The sequence below is a fragment of the Ambystoma mexicanum genome, chromosome 4q (assembly GCF_040938575.1).
Source record: "Ambystoma mexicanum isolate Mex_15411 chromosome 4q, UKY_AmexF1_1, whole genome shotgun sequence".
Taxonomy (NCBI): domain Eukaryota; kingdom Metazoa; phylum Chordata; class Amphibia; order Caudata; family Ambystomatidae; genus Ambystoma; species Ambystoma mexicanum.
In genome coordinates this window covers 144082900-144106897 of record NC_090928.1, presented here as the reverse complement: position 1 = coordinate 144106897, position 23998 = coordinate 144082900, and the positions used below count along the sequence as shown (strand labels likewise).

The 23998-nt window shown below is 45.6% G+C and overlaps 1 protein-coding gene across 2 annotated transcripts in view; it reads right to left on the bottom strand.

Moving 5' to 3' along the window:
- Window positions 1-23998, bottom strand: part of C4QH6orf118 (chromosome 4q C6orf118 homolog) — a 420601-nt gene that overhangs the window by 290554 nt on the left and 106049 nt on the right. For both annotated transcript variants that reach the window (XM_069607675.1, XM_069607674.1), the window contains exon 3: window positions 15049-15171. In XM_069607675.1, the coding sequence (XP_069463776.1) occupies window positions 15049-15171 (123 nt within the window). The remainder of the gene's footprint in view (window positions 1-15048; window positions 15172-23998) is intronic.

The window sequence follows — 23998 nt, the reverse complement described above, 5'->3', positions numbered from 1 at the left end:
CCATCGTCTCGGGTGTGGATCCATTTTGGAGCCTATTGGCCGGTTTATTGACCATTTTCTTAAACCATTAGGCACAAAAATGAAATCATATCTTAGGGATACCATGCACACAATTCAAGTCTTTGAGAATCTCCCTTTTGATCCTGAACACCAATTCTTGGTGACCATGGATATTAAATGTTTATATACGTCTATACCACAAGAGGCAGCTATAGACTGTATCTATGAACATCTCACCAAGGAGAATGGTCAATCACAGGTCCCACCGGAGTTCATTATCGAATTGGCCACTTTGGCGCTTGGTAAAAACTTTTTTTCATTTGACAATCAGTTCTACTTACAAATAAAAGGGACAGCAATGGGCGCGACTTTTGCCCGGTGTATTGGGAATGGCTCAACACATGAAATAACAATATTCAATTTACGCTGGAACACAGCAATGCCCTAATACATTTCTTGGATCTACAAATCTTGTGTCAAAGGGATAAACTCACCTGCAACCTGTTTAGGAAAACCACAGATCGGAATACCCTCCTGCACTACCAAAGCAATCACCCGCAACATATTAAACAGAAACTCCCCTATGGCCAGTTTCTAAGGCTACGCAGGAATTGCTCCTCCCTAGAAGATATCTATGAGAATGCAAGTGCTCTGGAAACAAGACTACGGGCACGTGGCTATCCTAAGAGACTGGTTAAGAACGCAAGTAAAAGGGCCAGGTTCACCAACCGTGACCTACTCTTAACACCACGGGCAAACACCACCCAGCCCAGGGAAGAAAGAGTTACTTGTGTGATCACACATGGACCTAATTCTTTTGACCTTAAGAGAGTGATTCGCCAACATTGGCCAATAGTGAGGCTACATCTTCCGGATGAACCCGTACCAAGGTTTGATTTTAAGAGAGCTAAGAACATTAAGGATCATCTGGTACATTCATCATTCACTCGAGACAAACACCTCGCACAGGGCTTTGGAATTTACAAAAAGTCACGGGACACTATCCATGTGGTTCGTGTTCTGTATGCAAATTCAATAGGAAGATCTTTACATTTGAGATTGGCAATACACAATGGATTCTCAAACATCAATCAAACTGCAAGAGTAACCAAGTGGTCTATTGCATCGAGTGTCCATGCATCCTCCGCTATGTAGGCGAAACAATGCGTAATGTAGGGACCCGAATTTCAGAGCATCGGTCCAGAATCCGATGCAAAAAAGTTACAGCCCGCTTGGTAACACACTACTTGAACCAGCATCACACACCGGATGATATACTTTGGTGGGTTCTGGATAAAATCCAAATGGGCCCCAATGTACAGAACAGATTACTTAATATGGAAAAGAGATGGATCCACAGACTACACTCCTTTGCAAATGGACTGAATGAACAATTCTCCCCTTGGGAACAGACATAAGGGGTACACGTGCCCAGCATACGACTCACGTACATACAGCCCTTACCGCTAAGGGCATTCGGGTGCCGGTTGTCACACCTACCATACCACATGCATTGATGCCACAGAGCATGCATGGTGCCCCTCCACCAAAGGGGTGGATCCCTGTGGTCTCCCATCCAGTGGCCCCACGTGCACCCTGCACAGTATGACATGGACCTCCACTTCTTGGGGACCTATGGGGTACACATACCATCATCCTGAAACATTCTGCGGTGCTCATTTTTTCACTCTGTTATTCTCCCCCCCCTCCCCCCACAGATACCAAGATATGGCCCCTGTCTCCCTGTGGCCACCTGGGGTCCTATCCGGGCGCACTCATCCCCCTACAGCACTGTATCGAGGGTCTGCTTTACGACTCTCCTACAGACTTAGATTGGGGCCCCGGCTGCCCCCCGCCTCCCCCATTAGAGGCACGGCCGTGCCTCAGGGCCACTCGTCGTGTATACATGTAATACATAACATGTCGCGTTCGATCCACAGCAAAAACATGCCGACATTCTCTTCTTTATTATATGCATTCATTGCTCTGCATTTTTCTGGCATTTCGTTACCTCCTTACCACGGCAACCCTCCGTGCACTTGAGGAAACCGGGATTTCGCGACTCCGACTTCATCCGTGCCTACACCTACCATTCGCTTGGGACGACGTCATCGACACGTGACCTTGTCACCATAGTAACTCCCTTATTTACTTCCGCATACCAGGATATGCCGTAACTTCATGGCATTGCGTCCTTTCAGCCAGAGACTAGCTGGCTTTTGGAGGTACGTGCTCTGCGTGTGGCGTTCTGACAGCTTCAGTCGTGACCACAACTCGCATAAAATCGCCTCGCAGTACCGATGTTTTCAGACATTTGTTCTTTTGGACTCTACTTTGCCATCTATTATTTTTTCACAGTTGCTTTTGTTCTATATGGCTTAAGAGTACAGACGTATATAGTGTGCATCCGGCAGGTCCGGACGCGTTCACATAGAGATGTTGGATGCATCCCTATGTCGGGGACAGGATCAGTTTGAGGGCCATCATTTTTAACAGACTTTTATGTGTCAACCCTCCCATTCAGGTGCATCACTTTGTGAGCAGACCAAGCCTCCCATCATACTGGGTCCCGTTGGAAACGCAGCACGACATGCAGCAGGCGACCATCGTGTTACAATTTCTCCCCTGCTACACAGGTACTATGGAACCCCCTTTTTTTATATTTATCAAATATGGGTATTTCCCTGAAATTGACTTCACAGGCCACTTACATTGACATTTTTCAATTTTAGGCACCTTTGACTGTGTATAGTTGTTGGCTTTGAATGATGGCTCTACATTTCAACACCCCAGACACTTTTTGCAATACCAGCAATCCTTGCTGCAGCATATGCTGACACGTGGATGTTCTTACTTCTTCTTAAAGTGATATATCACTCGCCCTTTGCATCTACAGACCCAATTGGTTCTCAACAATTAATGTGGTTACCACCCACATGTGACAACACGATAAGGGGGTCTACCGGGAATTCGTGTGGTCTTACCAGAATAGGGTTGAAACAACTAGGATTTGTTTTTCCATTGGGTGGTATTCATTGCATGCCGTCAGAACATCACTACTCAGGGATATCTACATCTAGTTTTAGAGTTGTCCAAACTAGTAAGATACAAATAGAGATTCTTTTTATATCTTTGAACTTGTATATTTTTATATCCCCTACACAGGTTAGCCTGCTTCCAGGCAAGCAGTGATCCATATCCGCTTCCCACACCCTCTCACTATCCCCCTCTTTTTCCTTTCTCTGTCTTTTTTCTACACCCACAGGGTGTCCAATTCGTTGTCTTCCAACCCTCTTTCCTCCCCACTCTCCTCACCTGATTCGAAATCCTCCAAATATAGCTGTCGATGAGACAAGTAATCCTTTTCTTTCTTGTGTGTGTAATGCCTGTCTCGGGAGGAAGCCACAGTGAATGCTAGTAAAGAGCAGTCCTGGGGCCCCCTTCCCGCCATCAGACTGTGCAGACGGGAAAAAGCTGTTACCGGTGGAAAAAACCCTTCCCGCGAGTGGAAATGCCGTATTGCACTGATAGAAGTCCAGGATCTTGATGCAGACTGAGTCCTTGAGAGCAGGTAAGTTGGCAGAAGCAGGCTGCAGCAGGAGCGTGAGCGGAATGGGTTCCGCCGAAATACCAGAGCCGCTGGAGACAGCTCCAAGTACACACCGTCCAAAAACAGAGTGGGGCGGAGAGAGGAGGAAGAGAAAGCTGTCGGCAGGAGAGAGAGAGGCTGCTGGGGGAAAACAAGCAGTAGCCCGCGGTCAGCCTGCGGAGATATGAAGCAGGAACTGCGGGGGGAAAACAGGTGAGCAGAGAAAAGAAGGAAAGCGTCAAAGGGAAGAGAGCGAGAAGGCGACCCGCGAGAAGGGCGAGCCAGAGAGACAAAAGATATGGTCAAGCGTGGTCGTGAGAAAAGGAAAACTAGCGCTTAGACCCAAAGGTAGCGAAAACGCAAGCAAGGGGGTTGCAACGCGACGACCGCTGTGGGAAGTGGAGCTAAGTACCTCCCAGCGGTCGCCATGTTGAAAAACCTCTAGACCGGCAGTCTACGCAGGGGAAGGAACATGGTGGAATATCTGCTCCGCCTCCTGTGGAGGAGCCGCCAATGCAGAAACAGGCGCCAAGAGCATCGGCGGATGACAGTATGCCCCCCTCCAGAGCGGGGCACCCCAGGTTTGTTGGGAAAATGGGAATGAAAACGTGCATGCAACCTAGGAGCGTGTGTCACGCTCACCTGATTCCCACGGGGGCGCTGGCCTGGTTTCGAGTGCTGATGCCTCTTCAATGGTGAAGCGCAGGGCTCTGAAGATGGATAGGACGGGCCCCTCTACTCTGGCTAATCTGGCTCGCAGGAATATCCTCCTGTACGTGAAAAGGGAGTATTACAATCTGGCGGAATAATGCTCGAGCCTCCCACTTCCTTCCAACCCTCCTCGATACCCTTCCACGATCCCCCGTGAAGTCTCACCTTAAGGTCTGAAAGGACGAGCTCTCCATCCTGCTTCTGACGCAGGGGCGCGTTGAACCCAGTTACTTCACTGGATTGAGGTTGGATGGGAGTTCAGGTAAGCTTGATTATACTGGTAAGGCGCTGTAAAAGTTCTGTTGCAAGTTCAAAAGTTCAAGCTTTAAATAATAATGTTCATTGTCTTTTTCAGGTGATGAAAGAAGATTCCTTTGGAGACTTCTTGCAACAAAGTGCTAATGTTGATGTCTTTTCCCCATAGGGGCCGGGGTTCGGAATGCCGGAGATATGGCGCCGACCCGAAGTGAAAAGTGCAGTTCCAGTAAAGATCTGGTAAGTCCTAGATGAGCGCTAAGGTAATGTTTTAGCATTCGCTCATCTAATGTCTTTGTCTTTTTTCCCCATAGGGGCCGGGGTCCGGAAAATGCCTGGAAGCAGCAAGACCCGAAATGAAATGGGAATGACCCAACAGGTAAGTCTTAGAAGGAAACTGAGCTTTTCCTATTCCCTTCCTTCTCTCACCGTGTGTTCTTGTCTTTTTCTCTCTAGGCTCTGGGAAGTGGCTGCGAATCCGGATGATCGCTGCTGAAGATGGAGGCGCCCAAGAAAGGTGAGTGAAATGCAGCGCTGCAGCGATCGGAGCGAAATGCTTTTAAAAATGATGTCTTCCTTTTCAGGATCGTCGGTGAGATGTCTCCGTGATGCAGGTTTAGCAGGTAAGGCCTTCTTCCTCTCCAATTCTCTTCTTATCACCCTTTGCAGGTGTCCCAGGATGCTGACAGGCGTGGCTGAAGTCCAGAAGCAGGAGCTGACACGGTGAGCGTCCAGCTGCTAGGTGCATAACAACGCGAAGCACGTGTGGCTGTTCGGGTGGGGTTTTAATAGCTTTGGAAGAAGTTCCAGGTATGTATCCTTCCACCGATCAGGTATGTATCCTTCCCCGACCACACCCGGGTGGAAAGTAGTCCCACAGGTAAAGTAGTCCCATTCAGGCCTCAAGAGGGCCTGGATGTAGCAGCATGGTCTGCATCAGGTAAGTGCACATAAAAACACTTGAACACATGTCCAGCTTTATGAGCCTGGCGCCTAAGGTGCCAGGACTGGGGTCCAACATGAGCCTGGCTCCTAAGGCGCCAGGACTGCTTCCAAAGGGCCCCAAGCTTGGGCCCGCTGGAACTTCCCTGGGGGGAATGATGCCTGCCTCTGGGGTTGCTGGGTCGGACCTGGCTCCTTGGAGGTAGGCATCATGACAGCGTGGATGTAGGAAGCCGGTTCCCAAGAGTCCTCCGACCTTGTATACCCCTTCCATGAAATCAAGTATTCCAATCTCCCTCGGTAATATCTGGAATCCCGAATAGCAGAGACTTCATATTCATCAGAGTGTGTCTCTTGAGAAAACTGTTGGTCGCGTACGGGTCTCTAGTAGGAGTCAGGGAAAAAAGGCTTGAGAAGTGAGGCATGGAAGACAGGATGGATGCGCCCCAAGTGAGGGGGCAGTTTGATCCGAAAAGAGACATGGTTAACTTTAGAAAGTATAGGAAAGGGCCCCAAGAAACGAGGAGAAAGTTTATAGGGATGCACTCAGCGGGAAAGGAACCTGGTGGATAACCACACATTGTCTCCCTCCTTCCAATCAGAGCAAGACCTGCGATGTTTATCGGCCTGAGCCTTATTGCATCTCCGACTCTCTTCCAAACACTGTCTGGCCGTGGCATGGGCTTCTGCTATGGATTGCAGGATTCCTTCTGCCGTCGGGGAGTTCGTTGGCAATGGCACTAAAGGGAGAATGGCACGGAGATATACCCCGTGAGTGCAGAAGAAGGGAGATTTCCCAATGGCAGAATGCTTAGAGTTGTTGTACGTAAACTCAACCGTGGGGAGTAAAGAAACCCAATTATCCTGGAGTTGGTTGCTATAACATCTCAGATACTGTTCCAAAGTAGCATTGAGGCGCTCGGTCTGACCGTTAGTTTGGGGGTGGAATCCCGATGAAAGAGCTCGTTCCATACCCAGACGAGAACAAAGAGCTTTCCAAAACTTGGAGACGTATTGGCTGCCACGATCAGAAATTATCTTATCAGGAAGACCGTGAAGTCTAAAGATATCTCAGGCAAAAACTTCAGCCATCTCCGTAGCAGTAGGCAGACCAGGTAATGGGGAAAAATGAGCCAATTTGGTCATGGTATCAATAGTCACCATGATGAACGTGCAGGAGTTGGAAACAGGGAGTTTGACGATGAAATCTGTAGATACCAGCCCCCAAGGACGTGTAGGCATCTCTGGTTGGGTGAGTAGGCCTAAGGGCTTACCGGTAAGGGTTTTGGTCATCGCACAAACGGGACAAGCACGCAGGTATCCTTCTACGTCCTTCTTAAGATCCGGCCAGAAAAAAGATCGAGCAACCAGTTAAGTGGTGTTGGAAGTTCCACGATGGCCTGCTGTGAGTGTATCGTGACACCAGCCAATGATCTTCCGACGCAGAGGACCAGCGGGAATATATAGGCGATTGTTGAGGTATACCAGACCTTCCTTCTCCGTATATGGCGTCTTCCTTTGGAGTAGCAGTCCTGATCTTTCAGAAGTTGACCCGGACCTTATTTCCTGGAAAAAGGTGTTGACTAGAGCCAAAATCTTGTTTCGGTGGAACATTGGTTCACTCGCTGGCATTTTAGCTTCAATGGAATCCTTCCGAGAGAGAGCATCAGCCAACTTATTATTGGTGCCGGGTAAGTATGTGATGTGTAAATCGTATTGGGCAAAAAAATGGGCCCATCGGGCTTGCCTGGAGTTGACACATTCCATAGTTTGCAGAGCCATCAAGTTTTTGTGATCCGTTCTGATTATAACCTTGTGACGTGCTCCCATCAAAAGATGTCGCCAAACTTCGCAGGCCTGTTTTATTGCCAATAACTCCTTTTCCAGGACCGAATAGTTAAGTTGGCTAGGAGACAACGTCTTGGAAAGATAGGCTATGGGGTGTTCCAAGTCGTCAAAAGACTGTAATAGAACAGCTCCGATAGCCATAGCAGAAGCGTCTGTCTCCACAATAAATTGTCTGGTCTTTTCGGGATGGCGAAGGATGGGAGCTGAGCAGAAGAGGTTCTTTAGACAACAAAAGATTTGTTACGCTTCTTCGGTCCAGCGGAAGGGACTAACCTCTTTCTTGAGCAGTCGAGTAATGGGGAGAACGATCTCAGAAAAGTTGGGGATGAAACTGCGATAGAAATTAGGAAGCCCGAGGAATCTTTGTACCTCTTTGACATTAGACGGAGAAGACCAATCGAGAATGGCCGTCACCTTGCCCGGATCCATAGAAATGCCTTCCTTAGATAGAATGTATCCCAGATAGGGAACAGAAGACTCGGCAAAAACACACTTCTCAGGTTTGACTAAAAGCAGATTTTCTTTAAGTCTTTCCAATACCTGCTGTACATGTGTCCTGTATTCTTCCTGAGTGGCAGAAAATATCAAAATGTCGTCTAGATAGATTATAACAGAGATTGACAACAAGTCTGAAAACATCCGGTCCATGAACCTTTGGAATACTGCTGGGGCGTTAACCAATCCAAAAGGCATAACCTTATACTCATACAGCCCAAAGGGGGTACGGAAGGCTGTCTTCCATTTGTCCCCTTGTGCAATCCGCAATAGATGGTAAGCATTCCTTAAATCCAGTTTAGTGAACAAGCGTGCTCCTTGAACTGCTTCAATTATTTCGTGTATTAATGGCATGAGGTACCGGTCCCGGATTGTCACCTTATTGAGGCCTCTGTAGTCTATACAAGGACGCAGGTCAGTAGAATCTCTTTTCTTTATAAAAAACAAAGATGCTCCAGCTGGGGACTTAGAAGGTTGTATGAGCCCATTCTGCAAATTGACATCAAGAAAGTCCTGCAAAACTTGTTTTTCGGTTTGCGTCAAAGAAAACATCCTTCCAAACGGAACCAGTGCGTTGGGTTCTAATTCTATGGTGCAATCCTCCAGCCTATGAGGGGGCAAGGTGGCTGGCTTTCTTTCAATGAGCACTTCCTGGTAGGGAGAGCAGTTTAAGGGTAATGCATGAACACCGGTCTGCTCCTTGGCCAACACTGTCATGGTCTGGAGATCATTTCTGCTGGACAAACAATGGAGCTTACAGTATGAGGAGCAGAAGTTTAGTTGGTTGTCCGCCCAGTTAATGTATGGGTTAGGCTTCCTCAGCCATGTGATACCGAGAATAACCGGGAAATGGGCAGCTCGTATTATATCGAATTTGATAATCTCAGAGTGTTGGAAGATGGTAACAGGAAGTTCCTCAGTAGTGTGAGTAATGGGTCTTGAAGAAAGGGGTGAACCATCCACTCCCTCCACCTTTTGATCTTCCATGCGGGGCAGTCTACGGAGGCCCACCTGTCTGACCCATAGGGTGTCCACAAAGTTCCCTGCCGCGCCACAATCCAAGAGTGCGAGGCACTCAACTGACTGTCCATAGACGTTGATGAGCACAGGAAGGACCATGAGTCTTGAATCATCCTGGAAACTGGGAGCCGAAATCGAGAGAGAAACATAGGGACTGCAAGTAGTACCAGAAGCCCCTCGGAACCAGGTCCCTACTGGCGCCGAGGGAGCCCGTTTCCCTGCCTTTTCTGAGGAAGTTCGGGACATTCTTTGAGAAGATGTTGAGCTGAACCACAATAGGCACATAGACCTTTCTCTCTTCTTCTCCTTCTTTATGCTGCAGACAAAGGTCTCCTCGTAGCTCCAATCTGCATGGGTTCCTCAGGGAGGTGAGAAGAAGAAGAAGGAGTGGAGGAAGAAGTTGAGGGTTCAGTGAGATAGGCTGTTGCTCGATGTCTACGACGTTCCAAACGCCGTTCCTGAAGGCGATATTCAATTTGTAGGGCAGCAGACAATAAGTCCGAGAAAGATGGAGGTCGAGTAGCTCTAGCGAGTTCATCCTTAATTTCCTCCTTGAGGCCTCGCCGGAAAATGGCGTATTGGGCTTGCTCCGACCATCCGGTCTCCACTGCCAATGTTTTGAACTCTGATATGTACGTCAGAACTTCCGAAGACCCCTGGCGGATATCCAACATATCTTCACAGGCTGTATATGTCAATTCAGGCCTTTCAAAGGTTTGTTTAAATAGGTCTTGGAATCCTGTAAAATCCTGTAGAATCGGGTTGGCACTGGTAACCAGCGGAGTAACCCATGTCAGGGCATTACCGGTCATATTAGAAATCATGAACCTAATCTTTGTTTGGTCAGTGGCAAACAAACGGGGCTGAAGGTGAAATACACGATGCAGGCTTCCAGGAACTCCTTGACTTCTTAGGGGTTCCATCAAACTTCCCTGCAGAGAGTGCCATGACAGGTAGTTCTGGTGATGGAGGTTCACGTGTCAAGATCATCTGTTTCAGAACAACATTCTCTGCCTTTACGGTCTGGAGCTCTTGGGACATGCTTTGGATTGCTTTCTATAATTCTTGAATCTGCTCTTCGGTTGACATTTTTACTGGCAGGCGTTGCAATCTGTCCAATTTGTTTCCTTCCAACCCTCTTACCTCCCCACTCTCCTCACCTGATTCGAAATCCTCCAAATGTAGCTGTCGATGAGACAAGTAATCCTTTTCTTTCTTGTGTGTGTAATGCCTGTCTTGGGAGGAAGCCACAGTGAATGCTAGCAAACAGCCGTCCTGGGGCCCCCTTCCCGCGATCAGACTGTGCAGAAGGGAAAAAGCTGTTACCGGCGGAAAAAACCCTTCCGGCGAGTGGAAATGCCGTATTGCACTGATAGAAGTCCAAGATCTTGATGCAGACTGAGTCCTTGAGAGCAGGTAAGTTGGCAGAAGCAGGCTGCAGCAGGAGCAGGAGCATGAGCGGAATGGGTTCCGCCGAAATACCAGAGCCGCTGGAGACAGCTCCAAGTACACACTGTCCAAAAACAGAGTGGGGCGGAGAGAGGAAGAAGAGGAAGCTGTCGGCAGGAGAGAGAGAGGCTGCCGGGGGAAAACAAGTGGAAGCCCGCGGTCAGCCTGCGGAGATATGAAGCAGGAACTGCGGGGGGAAACAGGTGAGCAGCAGCGGAGAAAAGAGGAAAGCGTAAGAGGGAAGAGAGCGTGAAGGCGACCCGCGAGAAGGGCGAGCCAGAGAGACAAAAGACACGGTCAAGCGTGGCCGTGGGAAAAGGAAAACTAGTGCTTATACCCAAAGGTAGCGAAAATGCACAGCAAGGGAGTTGCAACGCGACGACCGCTGTGGGAAGTGGAGCTAAGTACCTCCCAGCAGTCGCCATGTTGAAAAACCTCTAGACCGGCAGTCTACGCAGGGGAAGGAACGTGGTGGAATATCTGCTCCGCCTCCAGTCGAGGAGCCGTCAACACGGAAACAGACGCCAAGAGCGTCGGCGGATGACACAGGGTCCTGTTTACTACTGCCCTGATGAAGGCGGATCTTCCTGTCTAAGGACTTGAACTCTCATGTTCAAACCGCCGAAACGCATGGTTATGAGAAGGGACTGAACATCCTTGTATTAGACCTCAGCTCAAGTTTGGACCACTAGTGATAACTGCTACAAACAACTGAAGGATTTTCCTTCTCTTTGGCCCCCCTTCTGCGTTGGCAGACCCGTTAACAGTTCAAGAATCACCTGGACTTTGTTGTATCAAAGAGGACTGATCTTTCTGTCCATCTTTAACCTTTTTCATTTGAATTCACGACGACGTTTGGGTTTAAGAAACTTCCTGTTTAATTGAGAATTGAACAGACTCCATAGACATAAGCTTTAAGCTATGTGCATCTTTCTGTTAATAACGGCCAACTGTAGCCGATGATGCTGACCCCTTTCAAGCAATATGTATGATTATGTTTTTTCTTTTTTTTTCTTTCTTCTATGTATGACTTTATTAATTTCTTGTATTCAAATGTATACATTTGTATTTATGTGTTTCTGTATATGTTAAAGTGCCCCCGTGAGTTCGGGACGGTATTTATTGCACATATTTGCTTTGTTGGATTTGCACATTGTTTGATTGTGTGTATTGTATTGTGTTGAAAATAAGATATGATATAATTTCTACACCTCTATGGTTGACATTGTGTTATTCTTCATATTAGGTGATATGAATTCAATTCAATTGGGCTGTACTAGGAGACTTGATTTGAATGATTTGACCTAGTGCCCTATATTTCCATGTAACAGCCACCCCCTTTGTGACATAGTATACCTGTGCCCCAGACTGTTACATTTTCCCATGGGCAGACCGACGCCACAAGGTAGTGGCCTTGTTTTTGTAGTCTCATGAGGAACCTTTCATAGTCTAGGTTCACCATTGGCATGAAATACTCTTGCACTGCATTCTTCGCAGCATCAAACGTGCCTTCAACAGGTCGTTGGGTCTCAAAAATGTTGTGCCCAGTGGCACTAGATGAAAATATCATGATTGACTTTTTGGTAATATTGTCGTCTTCACCCGTGGCTGCCACGAGCATCTCAAGATGCTTCACCCATGCGGACCAACCCAAACTCATGGACAATGGGGACCCTGGAACATCAAACTCTTGCAGTGGGCCAGGGAAGCTTGCGGGCGAAGCACCCTGCCACCAGCAGAGGTGCCTCCTGCATCATTTGCCATATTGCGTGTCCAAAGGGGTCTCCACACTGATAATACCGCCAAGAAAGGCACAATTGCAGAAATGCTGAACCTGAAGGTGGCCCGACTCGGGGTGGGCCAGTGGGTCAGCGCCACCCCTGCCGTAGACAAGGAACACAATTTGGGGTGCACAAGCACTCCAGACAGGTGCTGCCACCCCTCTTCGGTCTGAAGGTTGTAGTTTCCCTTTATATTTCCTTTTTTTTCTTCTTTTTCTTGTATCTCACATGTATCTTGCACGTGGGGTTGCTTACAGGTTGGGAACAGCCGTCACCAAAAGTTTGTTCCCCTATCCTCTACCCCATCCCCTGCCCATACAGAGGACACCTGGTAAGGCCTTGAGGCCCAACACGAACCACAATTTCACCCATAGCGGCCCAGGTGATCATCATAAAGGCGTTGGTGCAGCAGACCACATGGAACGCTGCTGCCGGGATCCTACGCACAACTTCTCGCTTTTCCTCTGTCGTCACAGGACAGGAGCTGACTATGATGGCAGGCGCCGGTGGCAGGCCGGGTCTACAGCGGGCTGGGCCACAAGTGCTGTCAGTGACTGAGCACGGTGTCGGCCGCACAGATAGCATACCGCTGCAGCATTCCCCTGGTCGCACGTGTTGTGTCGGGGAGAGCCACGTCCTGGTGCAGCCTCCCCGATGTAGAAATGAGAAACAGAGAAGTTACTTGTATCTTGGGCTCCATTGCTCACAATAATCTCTATGTGGCGCGGACTGCCCCTTTTATTAAGATACCATGATGACTTGCTCTGCCATCATTCCCTTAAAGGGGCACACACTACACACATCGCTTTGACCAAAGTATTTTGAGTAGTAATTCCTGGACATTTGGTAGATTGTACAGTACCCTCTAAAATAATTGTAAAGACTCATGTTAGCTGGTAGATGTTCTTTGAACAATTGTCCAACCACTTGTGGGTGGGGCCTGTACGTTTTCTATTGTACAGAAATGCTTAATTCCATTTTAACAGTAGGTCAGGGAGTACAATAATAAATAGTCTAGAAAACATATTCAAGGATGAATCAGAACATAAACTGAATGTTTCTCCTATAGTTACAACATCTTAGATGTTCCGTATTTAAACTCTTCCTGTTAAGAAGCGTGATAGGTTCCTCTCTGGAAGATCTAATATTTGTAACAAATGAGCCAGATACTCTGAACAATTCTGATCCGATTACTAACATCATGGAGGAATCATTCAGGCTGCCTGGCAGGTGTGGCCTCAAGCTGACGAGATATCTTTGTAGGTGTCGGCGGAAAGCTGTCCTCTTAGGTAATTTTGCTGCATGGTACAATAGGTCATAGATGTAAGCATCAACCTGTCAATACATGTGTATGTGACAGGGAGCCCACCCTCTAATGGCGTATATTGCTGACGCTTACTGGCAGATGCAACTTGCCAAGGCACGGCCAGAGATGTATATCAGTGGGACCTCTGATTTGTAGTAGGGTGAGAAATAAATGTTTGGAGGTTACCCTGGTGGGGTATATGAGGTGCATTCGAATCTGCACTGTGTCGCCACATCAGGCGCATTATGCTTATCTTTCTTTAATCCTGCAACTCACAGCATTTCAAAAACTTCAAACTTCATGTATTCAACATCTTTTCTTTTTTTTAATGGAATGACAAAATCATGAAAGGACTACAAATCCCCACAAGACCCTTGCTTTTAGTAGTCCTGAGGCCCTTCACCTCCACCTATCAGCAATCAGAACCCTCGACATCTCACATCCTGTCCGGGTCCATTCCTCTTTCTTTTTACTGCTCTCACTGAGATAAGTAAAGCGGGGGAGAACTTAACTCCTTTACCAGGCTCTTATCATGCCACACCAACCCAGAGCTGCTCTCAGTCTTCATCCTCATTTTTACAGTCTGCTATCCCCATGCTGTCAGCATGAGAATCCACTTTCCAAGTTCAATGGCAGCTCACTCTTAGCCTTCCCCCTTTGCACCCACCCCGAGCTCTCAGCCTTTTCCTCATCAGTGCAGCCTGTCTCACTAGGATAAGTAAGTTATCTTCATATTTACCTTCCCCCTTTCCAACTTAGTGTGTCATTCTTTTCTACTATAGGATCAGAATTTGCACACTATTCCCTATTGATCAGATTGGCCCTGACCTTCTATCCTCTTTCAGCTGCAAGTCTCAGCTTTTCGATCTGTCTCAAGACTCTCAGCCTCTGCCCCAGATTCAACAATCTACTCTGCCAGATTGCCTTCCACCTGCCCATTGAACCTTGTCCTCCACTGTGCGGTTGCGGGAATATGGTGTGACAACGCATTGAACGATGGAGGCTACGTTATGTGTGATCCTGTGTTTCTCTCTGCAGACAGTGTCGGGGCTTCAATGGTCTATGGCTGCTGAGTGCAGTCTTGTGTCTGGGTTGTGATGGTACACACAGCCATGAATGCAGGTAATGACTATGCCCCATATTCTCAACCTGCCCCTGTCAGCCCACCTTGGATTCCAGAACCCCACTGTACCTGCAGCCTTTCCTTCCAGGGACACCATCCTTTTCACCCCTCCACCACTCCTGCTCCCACCCTTAGTTCTCTAGTCAGATGTGCAAGTGTAGGGAAGTGGGTTTGCAGCACACTAAATAATATGGGACACTTCTTGTGCGATGCTGTGATCCTTGCTTCACGCATTGTCTGGTCTTCAATGGCCCATGAGCTCCTGAGTGCGATCATGTGACCGCGTTGTGTTGGTACACAGGGCCGCAAATGCTGATAATTGCGATGCGAGAGATTCTCATCCTGCCTGTATTTGCCACGCAACACTCTCAACCCCATCAGGCACCTGCAACTTGCTTTCCAATTAGGAGCTCAATTTTTCCTCCCTCTCCTTTTACAAGAAAGGATATGTAATTTTAATTTGGCAAGTCTCCATTACTAGAATGCTGTTGCAAAATGATGTGGGTAGAGAACTGTGTATCACAATTACCTTAATCTGAAGGAAAAGCTTTCCAAATACCACCGATTCGTTTCCAAGGTCTTCGAAACTCGCGCTGATGATCTGTAATCGCTTGTAATTTGGAGAGGCCGTGTCCCTTATTTTTAAAAGTTCCTGCGGGAAACAACCAGCAACATGATTAAGAAGAATGTGTCCTGCTTCCAACATATGTACTGATATTCTCATACAAGAGTACTTGAACCCTAGTTGTTGTATAAATATGTCTATCTAGGTATACAGTGATTTTACCGAATTAAAAATAACAAATAACATTTTTATCTAAACATTTTTGCCGAAAAAATACTGATTTTTTTTAACAAAAAAAAAAAAAATATATATATATATATATATATATATATATATATATATATATATATATATATATATATATATATATATATATATATATATATATATATATATATATATATATATATATATATATATATATATATATATGGGTGTGGCGTAAAGGGTTGAAACGGATGGGGAGGGAGTTGGGGTTGGATTATAAATTAAGGGAAACGAGGGGTTGGGGGGACCCCCCAAATAAAAAAAAGAAATTCAGTATTTTTTTTTTCGGTAAAAATGTTTAGTTAAAAACGTTTTCGTTATTTTTGCATTCGGTAAAATCAGATGTAACCATCTATCGATTGTTGCACAAGAGAAGTGATTATAAAAAGAGATACCTCACAGTAATGATATGCACATGCAATATTAACCATAATTCGCAGAAATGAGACGAATTACCTCCTTTCCTGTTTTTAGCGGATTTCTAAGACAGGGGAGCACAAACAACATAGAGATCAGGTAGCAAGGGTAGACTTGTCTACTACCACCATTCCTGGTGACATTTACAAAGTGCCCCACTTTTGGCCGTGTTCGTTATTACATCTAGTTTTACAAAGGTAGCGGGCGCCCCTCTCTCGCAAGAACAGACATGATAACCTGTTCAGTGGTTATTAACCACTTGAGAGTTCGCAGCCACTGCTTTTACTCACTGTGCCTTTCACAGATGGGAAATATCCATTTGCATATCAGTCTTTGTCCTGCCCAGGGGCAGTCCAGCACCGAAATACAATGGCAATTCCAATCTGAACGAGAGTACCACCAGCAACCCCATACACGTGTTTCACCCTTGTTGACTGATATGCAAATGGATATTTCCCATCTGTGAAAGGCACAGTGAGAAAAAGCAATGGCTGCGAACTCTCAAGTGGTTAATAACCACTGAACAGGTTATCACGCCTTGTTCTTTCGAGAGAGGGGCGCCTGCTACCTTTGTAAACCTTCGTTATTACATCCCCAGAGCCACTTATCGGCTATGTGGGACTACGTTGCTCTTTTTCCATACACCTGAGAGTTTCATTTGAGATAACTTGAAAGTGTATGTTGCCAGTTAAAGAAGTACATGTAACGCTGTGCTTCACTGCTCCCGACAGCTGCCCAGTTCCTTGGTCATGTCATTTTCGGGCGGTACCTCTGTCCCTATGGAAAACGTGAAAGGGATGTGTGGCATCATATCCCACATATTATTTTAATCACATTTTTTTAAATGAAACTAAGTGACAAGGATACGAAATGCCCGTGAAGGAATGGCGCCAGGTAAATAAATATACAGTAGGGCCGTGAGCTGGGGGCGAGAGGAGGGGGTCATGGGGCGGCAGAGAATGCCAGTGGCTTCACAAATGCATTGTATGGAGCCCATATGGTCACATGCTTCTCAAGTCACTCTGTCTCTATGCAGGTAACAGCGACATCTAAGTTACACAGTGATCCCACAATGGCCTTCACAACTTTAAGATTTTATTTGATAACCATAATCGGAGGACAATCAATCAGCATCAAGCATCTGCGAGGGTGATTTATAAACCCTCTGAATACACCAGGCAAAATCACCAAAGGCTCTCTGGGTATCATACAGCTAGAACCAGGTGCACAAAACCCAGAATTCCCTTCCGAAATCTGAGTACCCTCTCACATTCCCAGGCCATGTGGATACTGGAATCTATTTGTTTTGGCATGGCCAACATACACCCGGCGGGTTTAATATGCACAGCAACATTATTGCTGGGGTGCAATAGAACTTGTGAATTATAATTTGTTGGCACAGTCTGAAGTATAGGTCTATTTTCATACATTTAACATTAGAGGCAGGCATGCAACGAAGTATCCCCATTTATTTGGCTCCTTGGTTCAACTTCTCATTCACAGTTACCTAGGGACAAAATAATGTGTCTCTTACACAGGGACGTCAATTCACCAAAATGCTAGGGGTAGCGAAAGTGACATCACATGACCCTTGACCTCTAATGACATCACAGGAAGTGATGTCATTTGACCACACCCCAAAGTGACATCACGGTAAGCGATGGAACATGACATTTCACCCCTTGACAAAACAGGAAGTGGCATCACATACCATTGTTTCTAAGTACACTACGAAAAATATGGTTACGCTATCACTGTAGAGTGGTATACATTTATACAAGAATGGATCACCATATGTATCGTTACTAACAGTATGTATAAGCCCATATTATGAAATTACTGTGAATGCAAGTAGACGTCCAAGGCCAAACGATAATGATGTGTTATTATATAGAACTCATGCTTAAGTGCTTCATATAGAACAAATATACATACAATATTACCCAACCTGTGTTGGTACTCATTTATCAAGCTCAGCAGGAATAAAGGCTGAGTTGATGTTGCCTGGAGTCGAACCTGCAACCTACTGATCACACACACATTGCATCAGCTAGCGCTCAACCCACTGAGCGATCTTAAACGGCTATAGCTATCATAAAACCAGCCACTCCAGAAACAAAGAGCCAGATGCTGCTGGGGGTAGCAAGGTAGAGCACAGGGGTAGCAAGGGAGACCTCAGGAGTCACAGGTGCAACCCTTGGTAACCCCTAAATGACGTCCCTTCTCTAACATCCTAGAAACGGAGGAGGCCGAGAGACCCTGAGAAGAACCAAGTGTGTATAGTGTTGGTGAGTTAGGGAAGATTTCCTAAAGTCCACTTGAGGTAAGACTTTATAAAACTATCCCTTGGTTTACGGGTGTGACCAGAAGTTTCTCTTTTACAGGAACTCTCTTCTTTGAGGAAGGTTTGGGCTTGAGGCCCTTCTTTCCTTTGGAGACTCTTGATCTCAGTTGGAAAGCCTCTCCCTTGCTTTTCTTGTCAGCTCCCTTCTCTTCCTAGAAGGAGCCTTTGGTGTGCTGGAAACTACACCCAGGGACTTCAAGTCATTGCCCAACAGTACCCTTCCAAGCACTTCCGACAGGACACTCACAGTGATTTCTACACTCATGCCATTATATGTAATGATAGCTGGCAGTATGGGACACATTTGCACTGGACCTCCTGCTAACTTGGTAAGCCTTTTGGGAGCCTTAGCAACTTCCTCAGGTTGAAAGAAACTTACATCAACTAGTTAGGCTGGCCCAGTGTCTCTAATGGCAGTGCTGTCCTGGCCAATTCGCAAGCACACTGTCTTTATAATATTCTTTAGTATTATCAGGAATGGAATTATAGATTCTATGTTCTGATGTTCCCACAGTCCCAGAGATACCAAAAAAACTCAAGCTTGAACACTAATGGGTTCTTCAGCTGTAGTGTGAAAGCTAGCGCCTGTCATTGTTATGTCCACGTCATGTGTGAATGCTAAAATGACAGAGGGGATCCCTGGAGGTTTACCCTTACATCTGAGATCTCCTTTCACATGGTCACCAGACCCACAAATCACACATTTTCCAAATGTCTTTTGAAATTGGGGTTTCTGGTAACCTCCCTCTGGTTTGGGTCTAAAGGTTTCACTAGTCCTATAAGGTTGTGCATAGGGGAATTTACCCTTCTTATGTTTGTAACCCTCTTTTGGTGGGGGATTTTTGGAATTATCCTGATTCTTCCCATCCTCTTTCTTGTGAGGAGCCCCGGAATCCTTGTGAGAAGCCCTGTTGGCCACCCACAAGTCAGAAGCTAGTGCTAACTTCTTGGGGTCCCGTTCCTTAGAGTCAGCGAGATGCTGTCTCAGCTCTGGGAAACAGGCATCAAAAATACTTTCTAGCATGACAAGACATCTCATACCATCATAAGTGCCCACCTTGTAGCCCTTAATCCACCCATCTAGTGTTTCAGGCTTTTACACACCCAAGTTGCCCACAAACTTCCATCTTTCTTCTTGTGGTCCCTAAAACCTTTCAGGTATTGGGAAGGGATCTTCCAAAACCTAGCTATGAGAGCAGTCTTTACCAGCTGGTAATCCTCTCTATCAGCACCATTAAACTCCATCACAGAATCACAGCCATTATGGAGGATCCTATAGATAACCACGGTACAGATTCACTCTCACATATACCTTGTACTTTACATCTAAACTCAAATGTACCCAGAGAATCCAGTATATCGTTTTTGCATCACACACACTCACCAAATCTTTTGGGAGACAAGGCTTCCTGAACCTGGAGGTGTCTGGCAAAGAAGACTCTGAAACAGAAGGGGAGTCGAGAGACAACTTTTTCCTATGCTACTCATGCTGCATCTCTTTCTCTCTGAGTTGCAGTTCCATCCTTAGTTCCTTTTCTTGAATTCCAGCTTTCTGAATTCAATCTGCATTTTCATTTTCTCTATTTCTAGAACCAGCTCTGCTGACATGTTAGAAGTAGGTAACAGTGAGGTTAGGAGGTTTGGGGGTAGATCAATAATCATATTAGCATCCACATCACCTTCTTCCTCACTTCTTGGAAGATGGGGACTAAGAGTTAAACTTTGCCCTTCATCATTCATATCAATTCTGGGAGTAGTGGTTACTGGCCTAGTTACAGTTACTTGATGATCGAACAAAGTTTGGATCAGCTCACTTTTCTTTCCTTATGTACTAAGGCATCTCTCTTTACACACATCTTTTAGTTTATCTACTGTGAGATTGATAAGAGCCTCAGCCTTAATGTTTTCCATTGTTATAGTGATTTAGAAGTTCACAGTATAGTAACCAGCCTTGTGGATGTATTCGTTGGATACAGGTGCAACCAGGAGTCAATGTAATCCAACACTACTCAATCCTACCAGCTGTAACCGCAGTTTTAGGGGATTTTTCCTAAAGTCCACTCGAAGTAAAACTTCATAAAACTATCCCTCGGTATACAGGTCCCCAACTCTTAGTATAAGTCTGTACTACCCAAGGGATCTTGGTAGAATGGCAGAGCAGCCAGGCTCATCATAGGAGGAAGATGTGAGCTATAGGTAAGTACCCTGAGCCCAGTAACTACAATAGTCCAAAGAAACACACATTAAATGTTATATTAAAATATAAATGTATTATATTTACAAAAGGAAGGTAGATCAATACTTATTTCACTTAACCAACACAATAGGAATTCTTAATAATACTTTTCAAAGGGCAGTACTTCAATAGTAGTTGCTTGTGGTACAATTGTTACAGAGTTTGGCACTAATGACTTTTCTACTGTATTAGCGGTACTACTGAACACTTGTGTTACATCACAGATATACAGTAATTGTATTTAGGTAGCAAAACCACATAAGATAAAGTCTTTAGGAAGGAAAAAGCTTGGTTATACACACAGCAACAGAGCTGAACGATCTACAGGCACTTTTCACAGCTTCTAATGCTTTTAAAGTCCAATCCCTAACTATATGAAAAAGTCAGTATAGGAGTCGAGCCAAAGTCTTACAAAGGAGCAGAATAGCAAAAGTTCCACAGGATACTTTCAGTCTCTAGGAGAAGATATAACTCAAAATAGGAGGACCATGTAAAAGAACTCCTTAAAGGGACACAAGCTGGCAAGCCTGGGTTAGAGTTAGGTGGAAACACTGGTCACCTCTTTACTCACTTCAGTCAATCTGGAGCGACTATTTGTTTCAGGGTACGTTATACCTTTCACCTCATGCCTGCATGCCCTCGGATACAGCTAGCTGTTCTGTGGCCAAGTTAACAAGGATTGAAGATAGAGAGCATCTGCAGTGAGTACCTTTCTGTAAAATGAAGCCCTGAGAGAGCACTCCACTCATCATATATGGCCTTAAATTAAGTTAAATATTTGTAATATGTACATGAGGTACATCTAAATCTATATGAAATTCTTTATCTGTGTTTATACTAATAAGAGCACATGGCAGCACATCATTCATCTGTAGGTGGATAATATGGAGTAGTTCCCACATATTGTCTAACACATGGCAACCCTTAATGATACCGACTTGATTGTGGTGAAACTTGATTGTGGTGAAGCAGCAATGGCATCAACGCTTATAGTCACAGAGCTAACACCTTCAACAACATCAGCTCCGAGCAATGAGATTGGGTGAAAATTCACACAATAGTTGGGTGCTTTGCTGGGCTTGGGGATCACCTGAAAAGAGCTGCTGTAGTGTAATCCCAGTCATCCCCTTCTAACAGATTTCCGCAAAGAGACTCTCAAGAACAGGGAAACATATGTTCACAAATGCATTGTGCAAGTCTATGGGCAAACCGTCTAAGCCAAGGCATGTTTTGGGCTTCATTCATTTCAAGGCTCCATCAATCTTGCCCCATGGTTTTCTAGAATCTAACGGCCTCATTACGAGTTTGGAGGTAGCCATGCCCTTAACAAGGGCTTGGCTGCTTCCAAACCTGGGTCCGGGTCCGTGGTCCCTGAATGGGGAAATACCGGGCCATTCCGACCTTGGAGGGCCTGGTATTTTCTCATTCAGGGAACACGGACCCAGACCTTCCCCATTCCCATTTGAGCCCCCATACGGCTCAATGGGAATGGAGAACATGCTAACAACGGGGCCGTTAAAGACAGGCCCGTTGTTAGCATGCTGGCCCCTCGTGGGACCCGCTGAGGACGTCTGGTAAAACCAGACTGGTAAAACCAGACGTCCACAGCGGGTCCCGCAAAGGAACCTCGTAGTAGGGTGGAATGGGTTTAACGGCGCCGGCACCTTTACCAGCGCTGTTAAACCCATTCCGCCAGGGTCTTAATGAGGCCCTAAGAGTCGACTCTTGTCCGGAACCAAATGAGGGATTTCAAGATTCACAAAGAATTCATCCAGGACACTAACCTCTGGCTCTGCATCAGCCGAATACAAAGCAGACTAGAAATGGACAAACATGTAAGCAATATCACTATTTTACAAAACTGATTGTTCAACTCCAACAAGTAGGTATTTCACCGTTCATTACTCCACCAAATTTTTGAGACATACAGATAAACATTTGCTAGCCTTCTCCACAAATTCCCAATAAGCATGCCTTGTATAAAAGAAACATTTTCTGCTTCGTAGTGCAAAAAAGTCTCCAATTTACTCCGAGCTAGCTAAAGGGTTGTTAAATTCTGGGCCGTGGAATCAGATGCTCACCTCCTGTACTTTTAACTTAGATTTTAATTCTCACGGTTCCTTTTTCATCTTTCTTTTCACCTTTGTTGCATAGATAATGATTGCCCCAATTGTTGCTTTTAATGCATCCCAAAAAAAGTAATTCTTCATGAAGGCTTCATTTTCTCTAATGTATTGATTGATTGACTCACTAATGATCCTAACAAAGCCTTCATCTAACAACAGAAAGGTGCTCATTCTCCAACATCATCAATTGGGAAGCGCCAGCAGACAACTCAAGATCCAAAGGTATATATGCACGGTATAAACGACAATCTCTCCTATCTGCAGAGAGGCAGACATCCACGTATTTTATAGGGCCCACACCCTCACCTCCGTCATACTGGAAAAACAGCAGGACAACACTGTGCATGTCACCTGGTATCATCCCAATATTACATTGGAGATATGAGAGGGTTTATGCGCTCAGCCAACCATATCGGATGTATCCCCAAACTGATGCGGTAGACATGAGTCTGCAGACACCACTGGGCATAGAAGAACTACAATTAAGGTTCGACTGATGTAAAGTGGCGTTATATGCGAATATGAAGAAGAATCATATACCCTAAGAAGATAAGTGACAAGAGATGCAGTAGATTGCAGGCACTGGAATACAGATTTGTGCAAGAACAAAGGGTATTCGTTTGGCTCAAAATCAAGGATGCCACAGCAAGAAGCAACTGTAAGGTTTGAAAGGAGACAAAGAGGATAAGCTACATACGCAGGACATATTTCTCTTAGATTAAGTAAAGGAGTGAACAATTGTGAATGCCAAGTATTGTTCAATCAAAGATGCAGAAAGCACATGCAGAATTGAGCAACCAAGTCTCCAGAGACCAAGAAGAGTAATAGCACCTAATATAATTGAATCAAAAAATATTAAATGGAAGGGCGAAATGGACAAAATCATGGCCTCTTCACACCTGTTTCAAGATTGGAAAACAAGGTCCATTCATAAGGCTCCAGACGAACATAGCAATGTACCTTCACTCACTTTAAAGTTCTGAGGAAGAGAATAGTCAGCAAGGTCAACTACAAAGAAGAAGCCTTGGCTTAGGGCCTAACTGATTAGAGATGGTAGGCTAATTAGCTAAGATAGGCAGTTGTCTGATGTTGTTCCCCTGCACCTGGTTTCATTGCTTACATGCTGCTAATGTGCCAAATGTGCAAAGTTGTTAAGAGTGTGCCAACCAATCATGAGGGTCTATGAAATGGTGGTCCATACATTGTTGGAGAAGCCAATCTGCTGCTGATTTTATGTTATTATCTGTATTTTACGTAGTTAGAGGTAGTCCAGGGGGTGCCTACCAGATAAGAGGCATCCAATGATGAGACTATCTCCTATACAAACTATAAGTATACATTTCTCTTAACCAATCCCTCCACCCACTAGGTTTTTACTGTTAGCCATGTACGATGACGACATAGCTAGGGTTTCTTGTTTTAGGGGTTTATTTTTATTTACTTCCAGGGATGCTTTTCCAGTGTTTTCAAAAATTGTAAGGATCTGTGTTTATCATTGTTTTCCCATTTGTCCCCTTCACAACA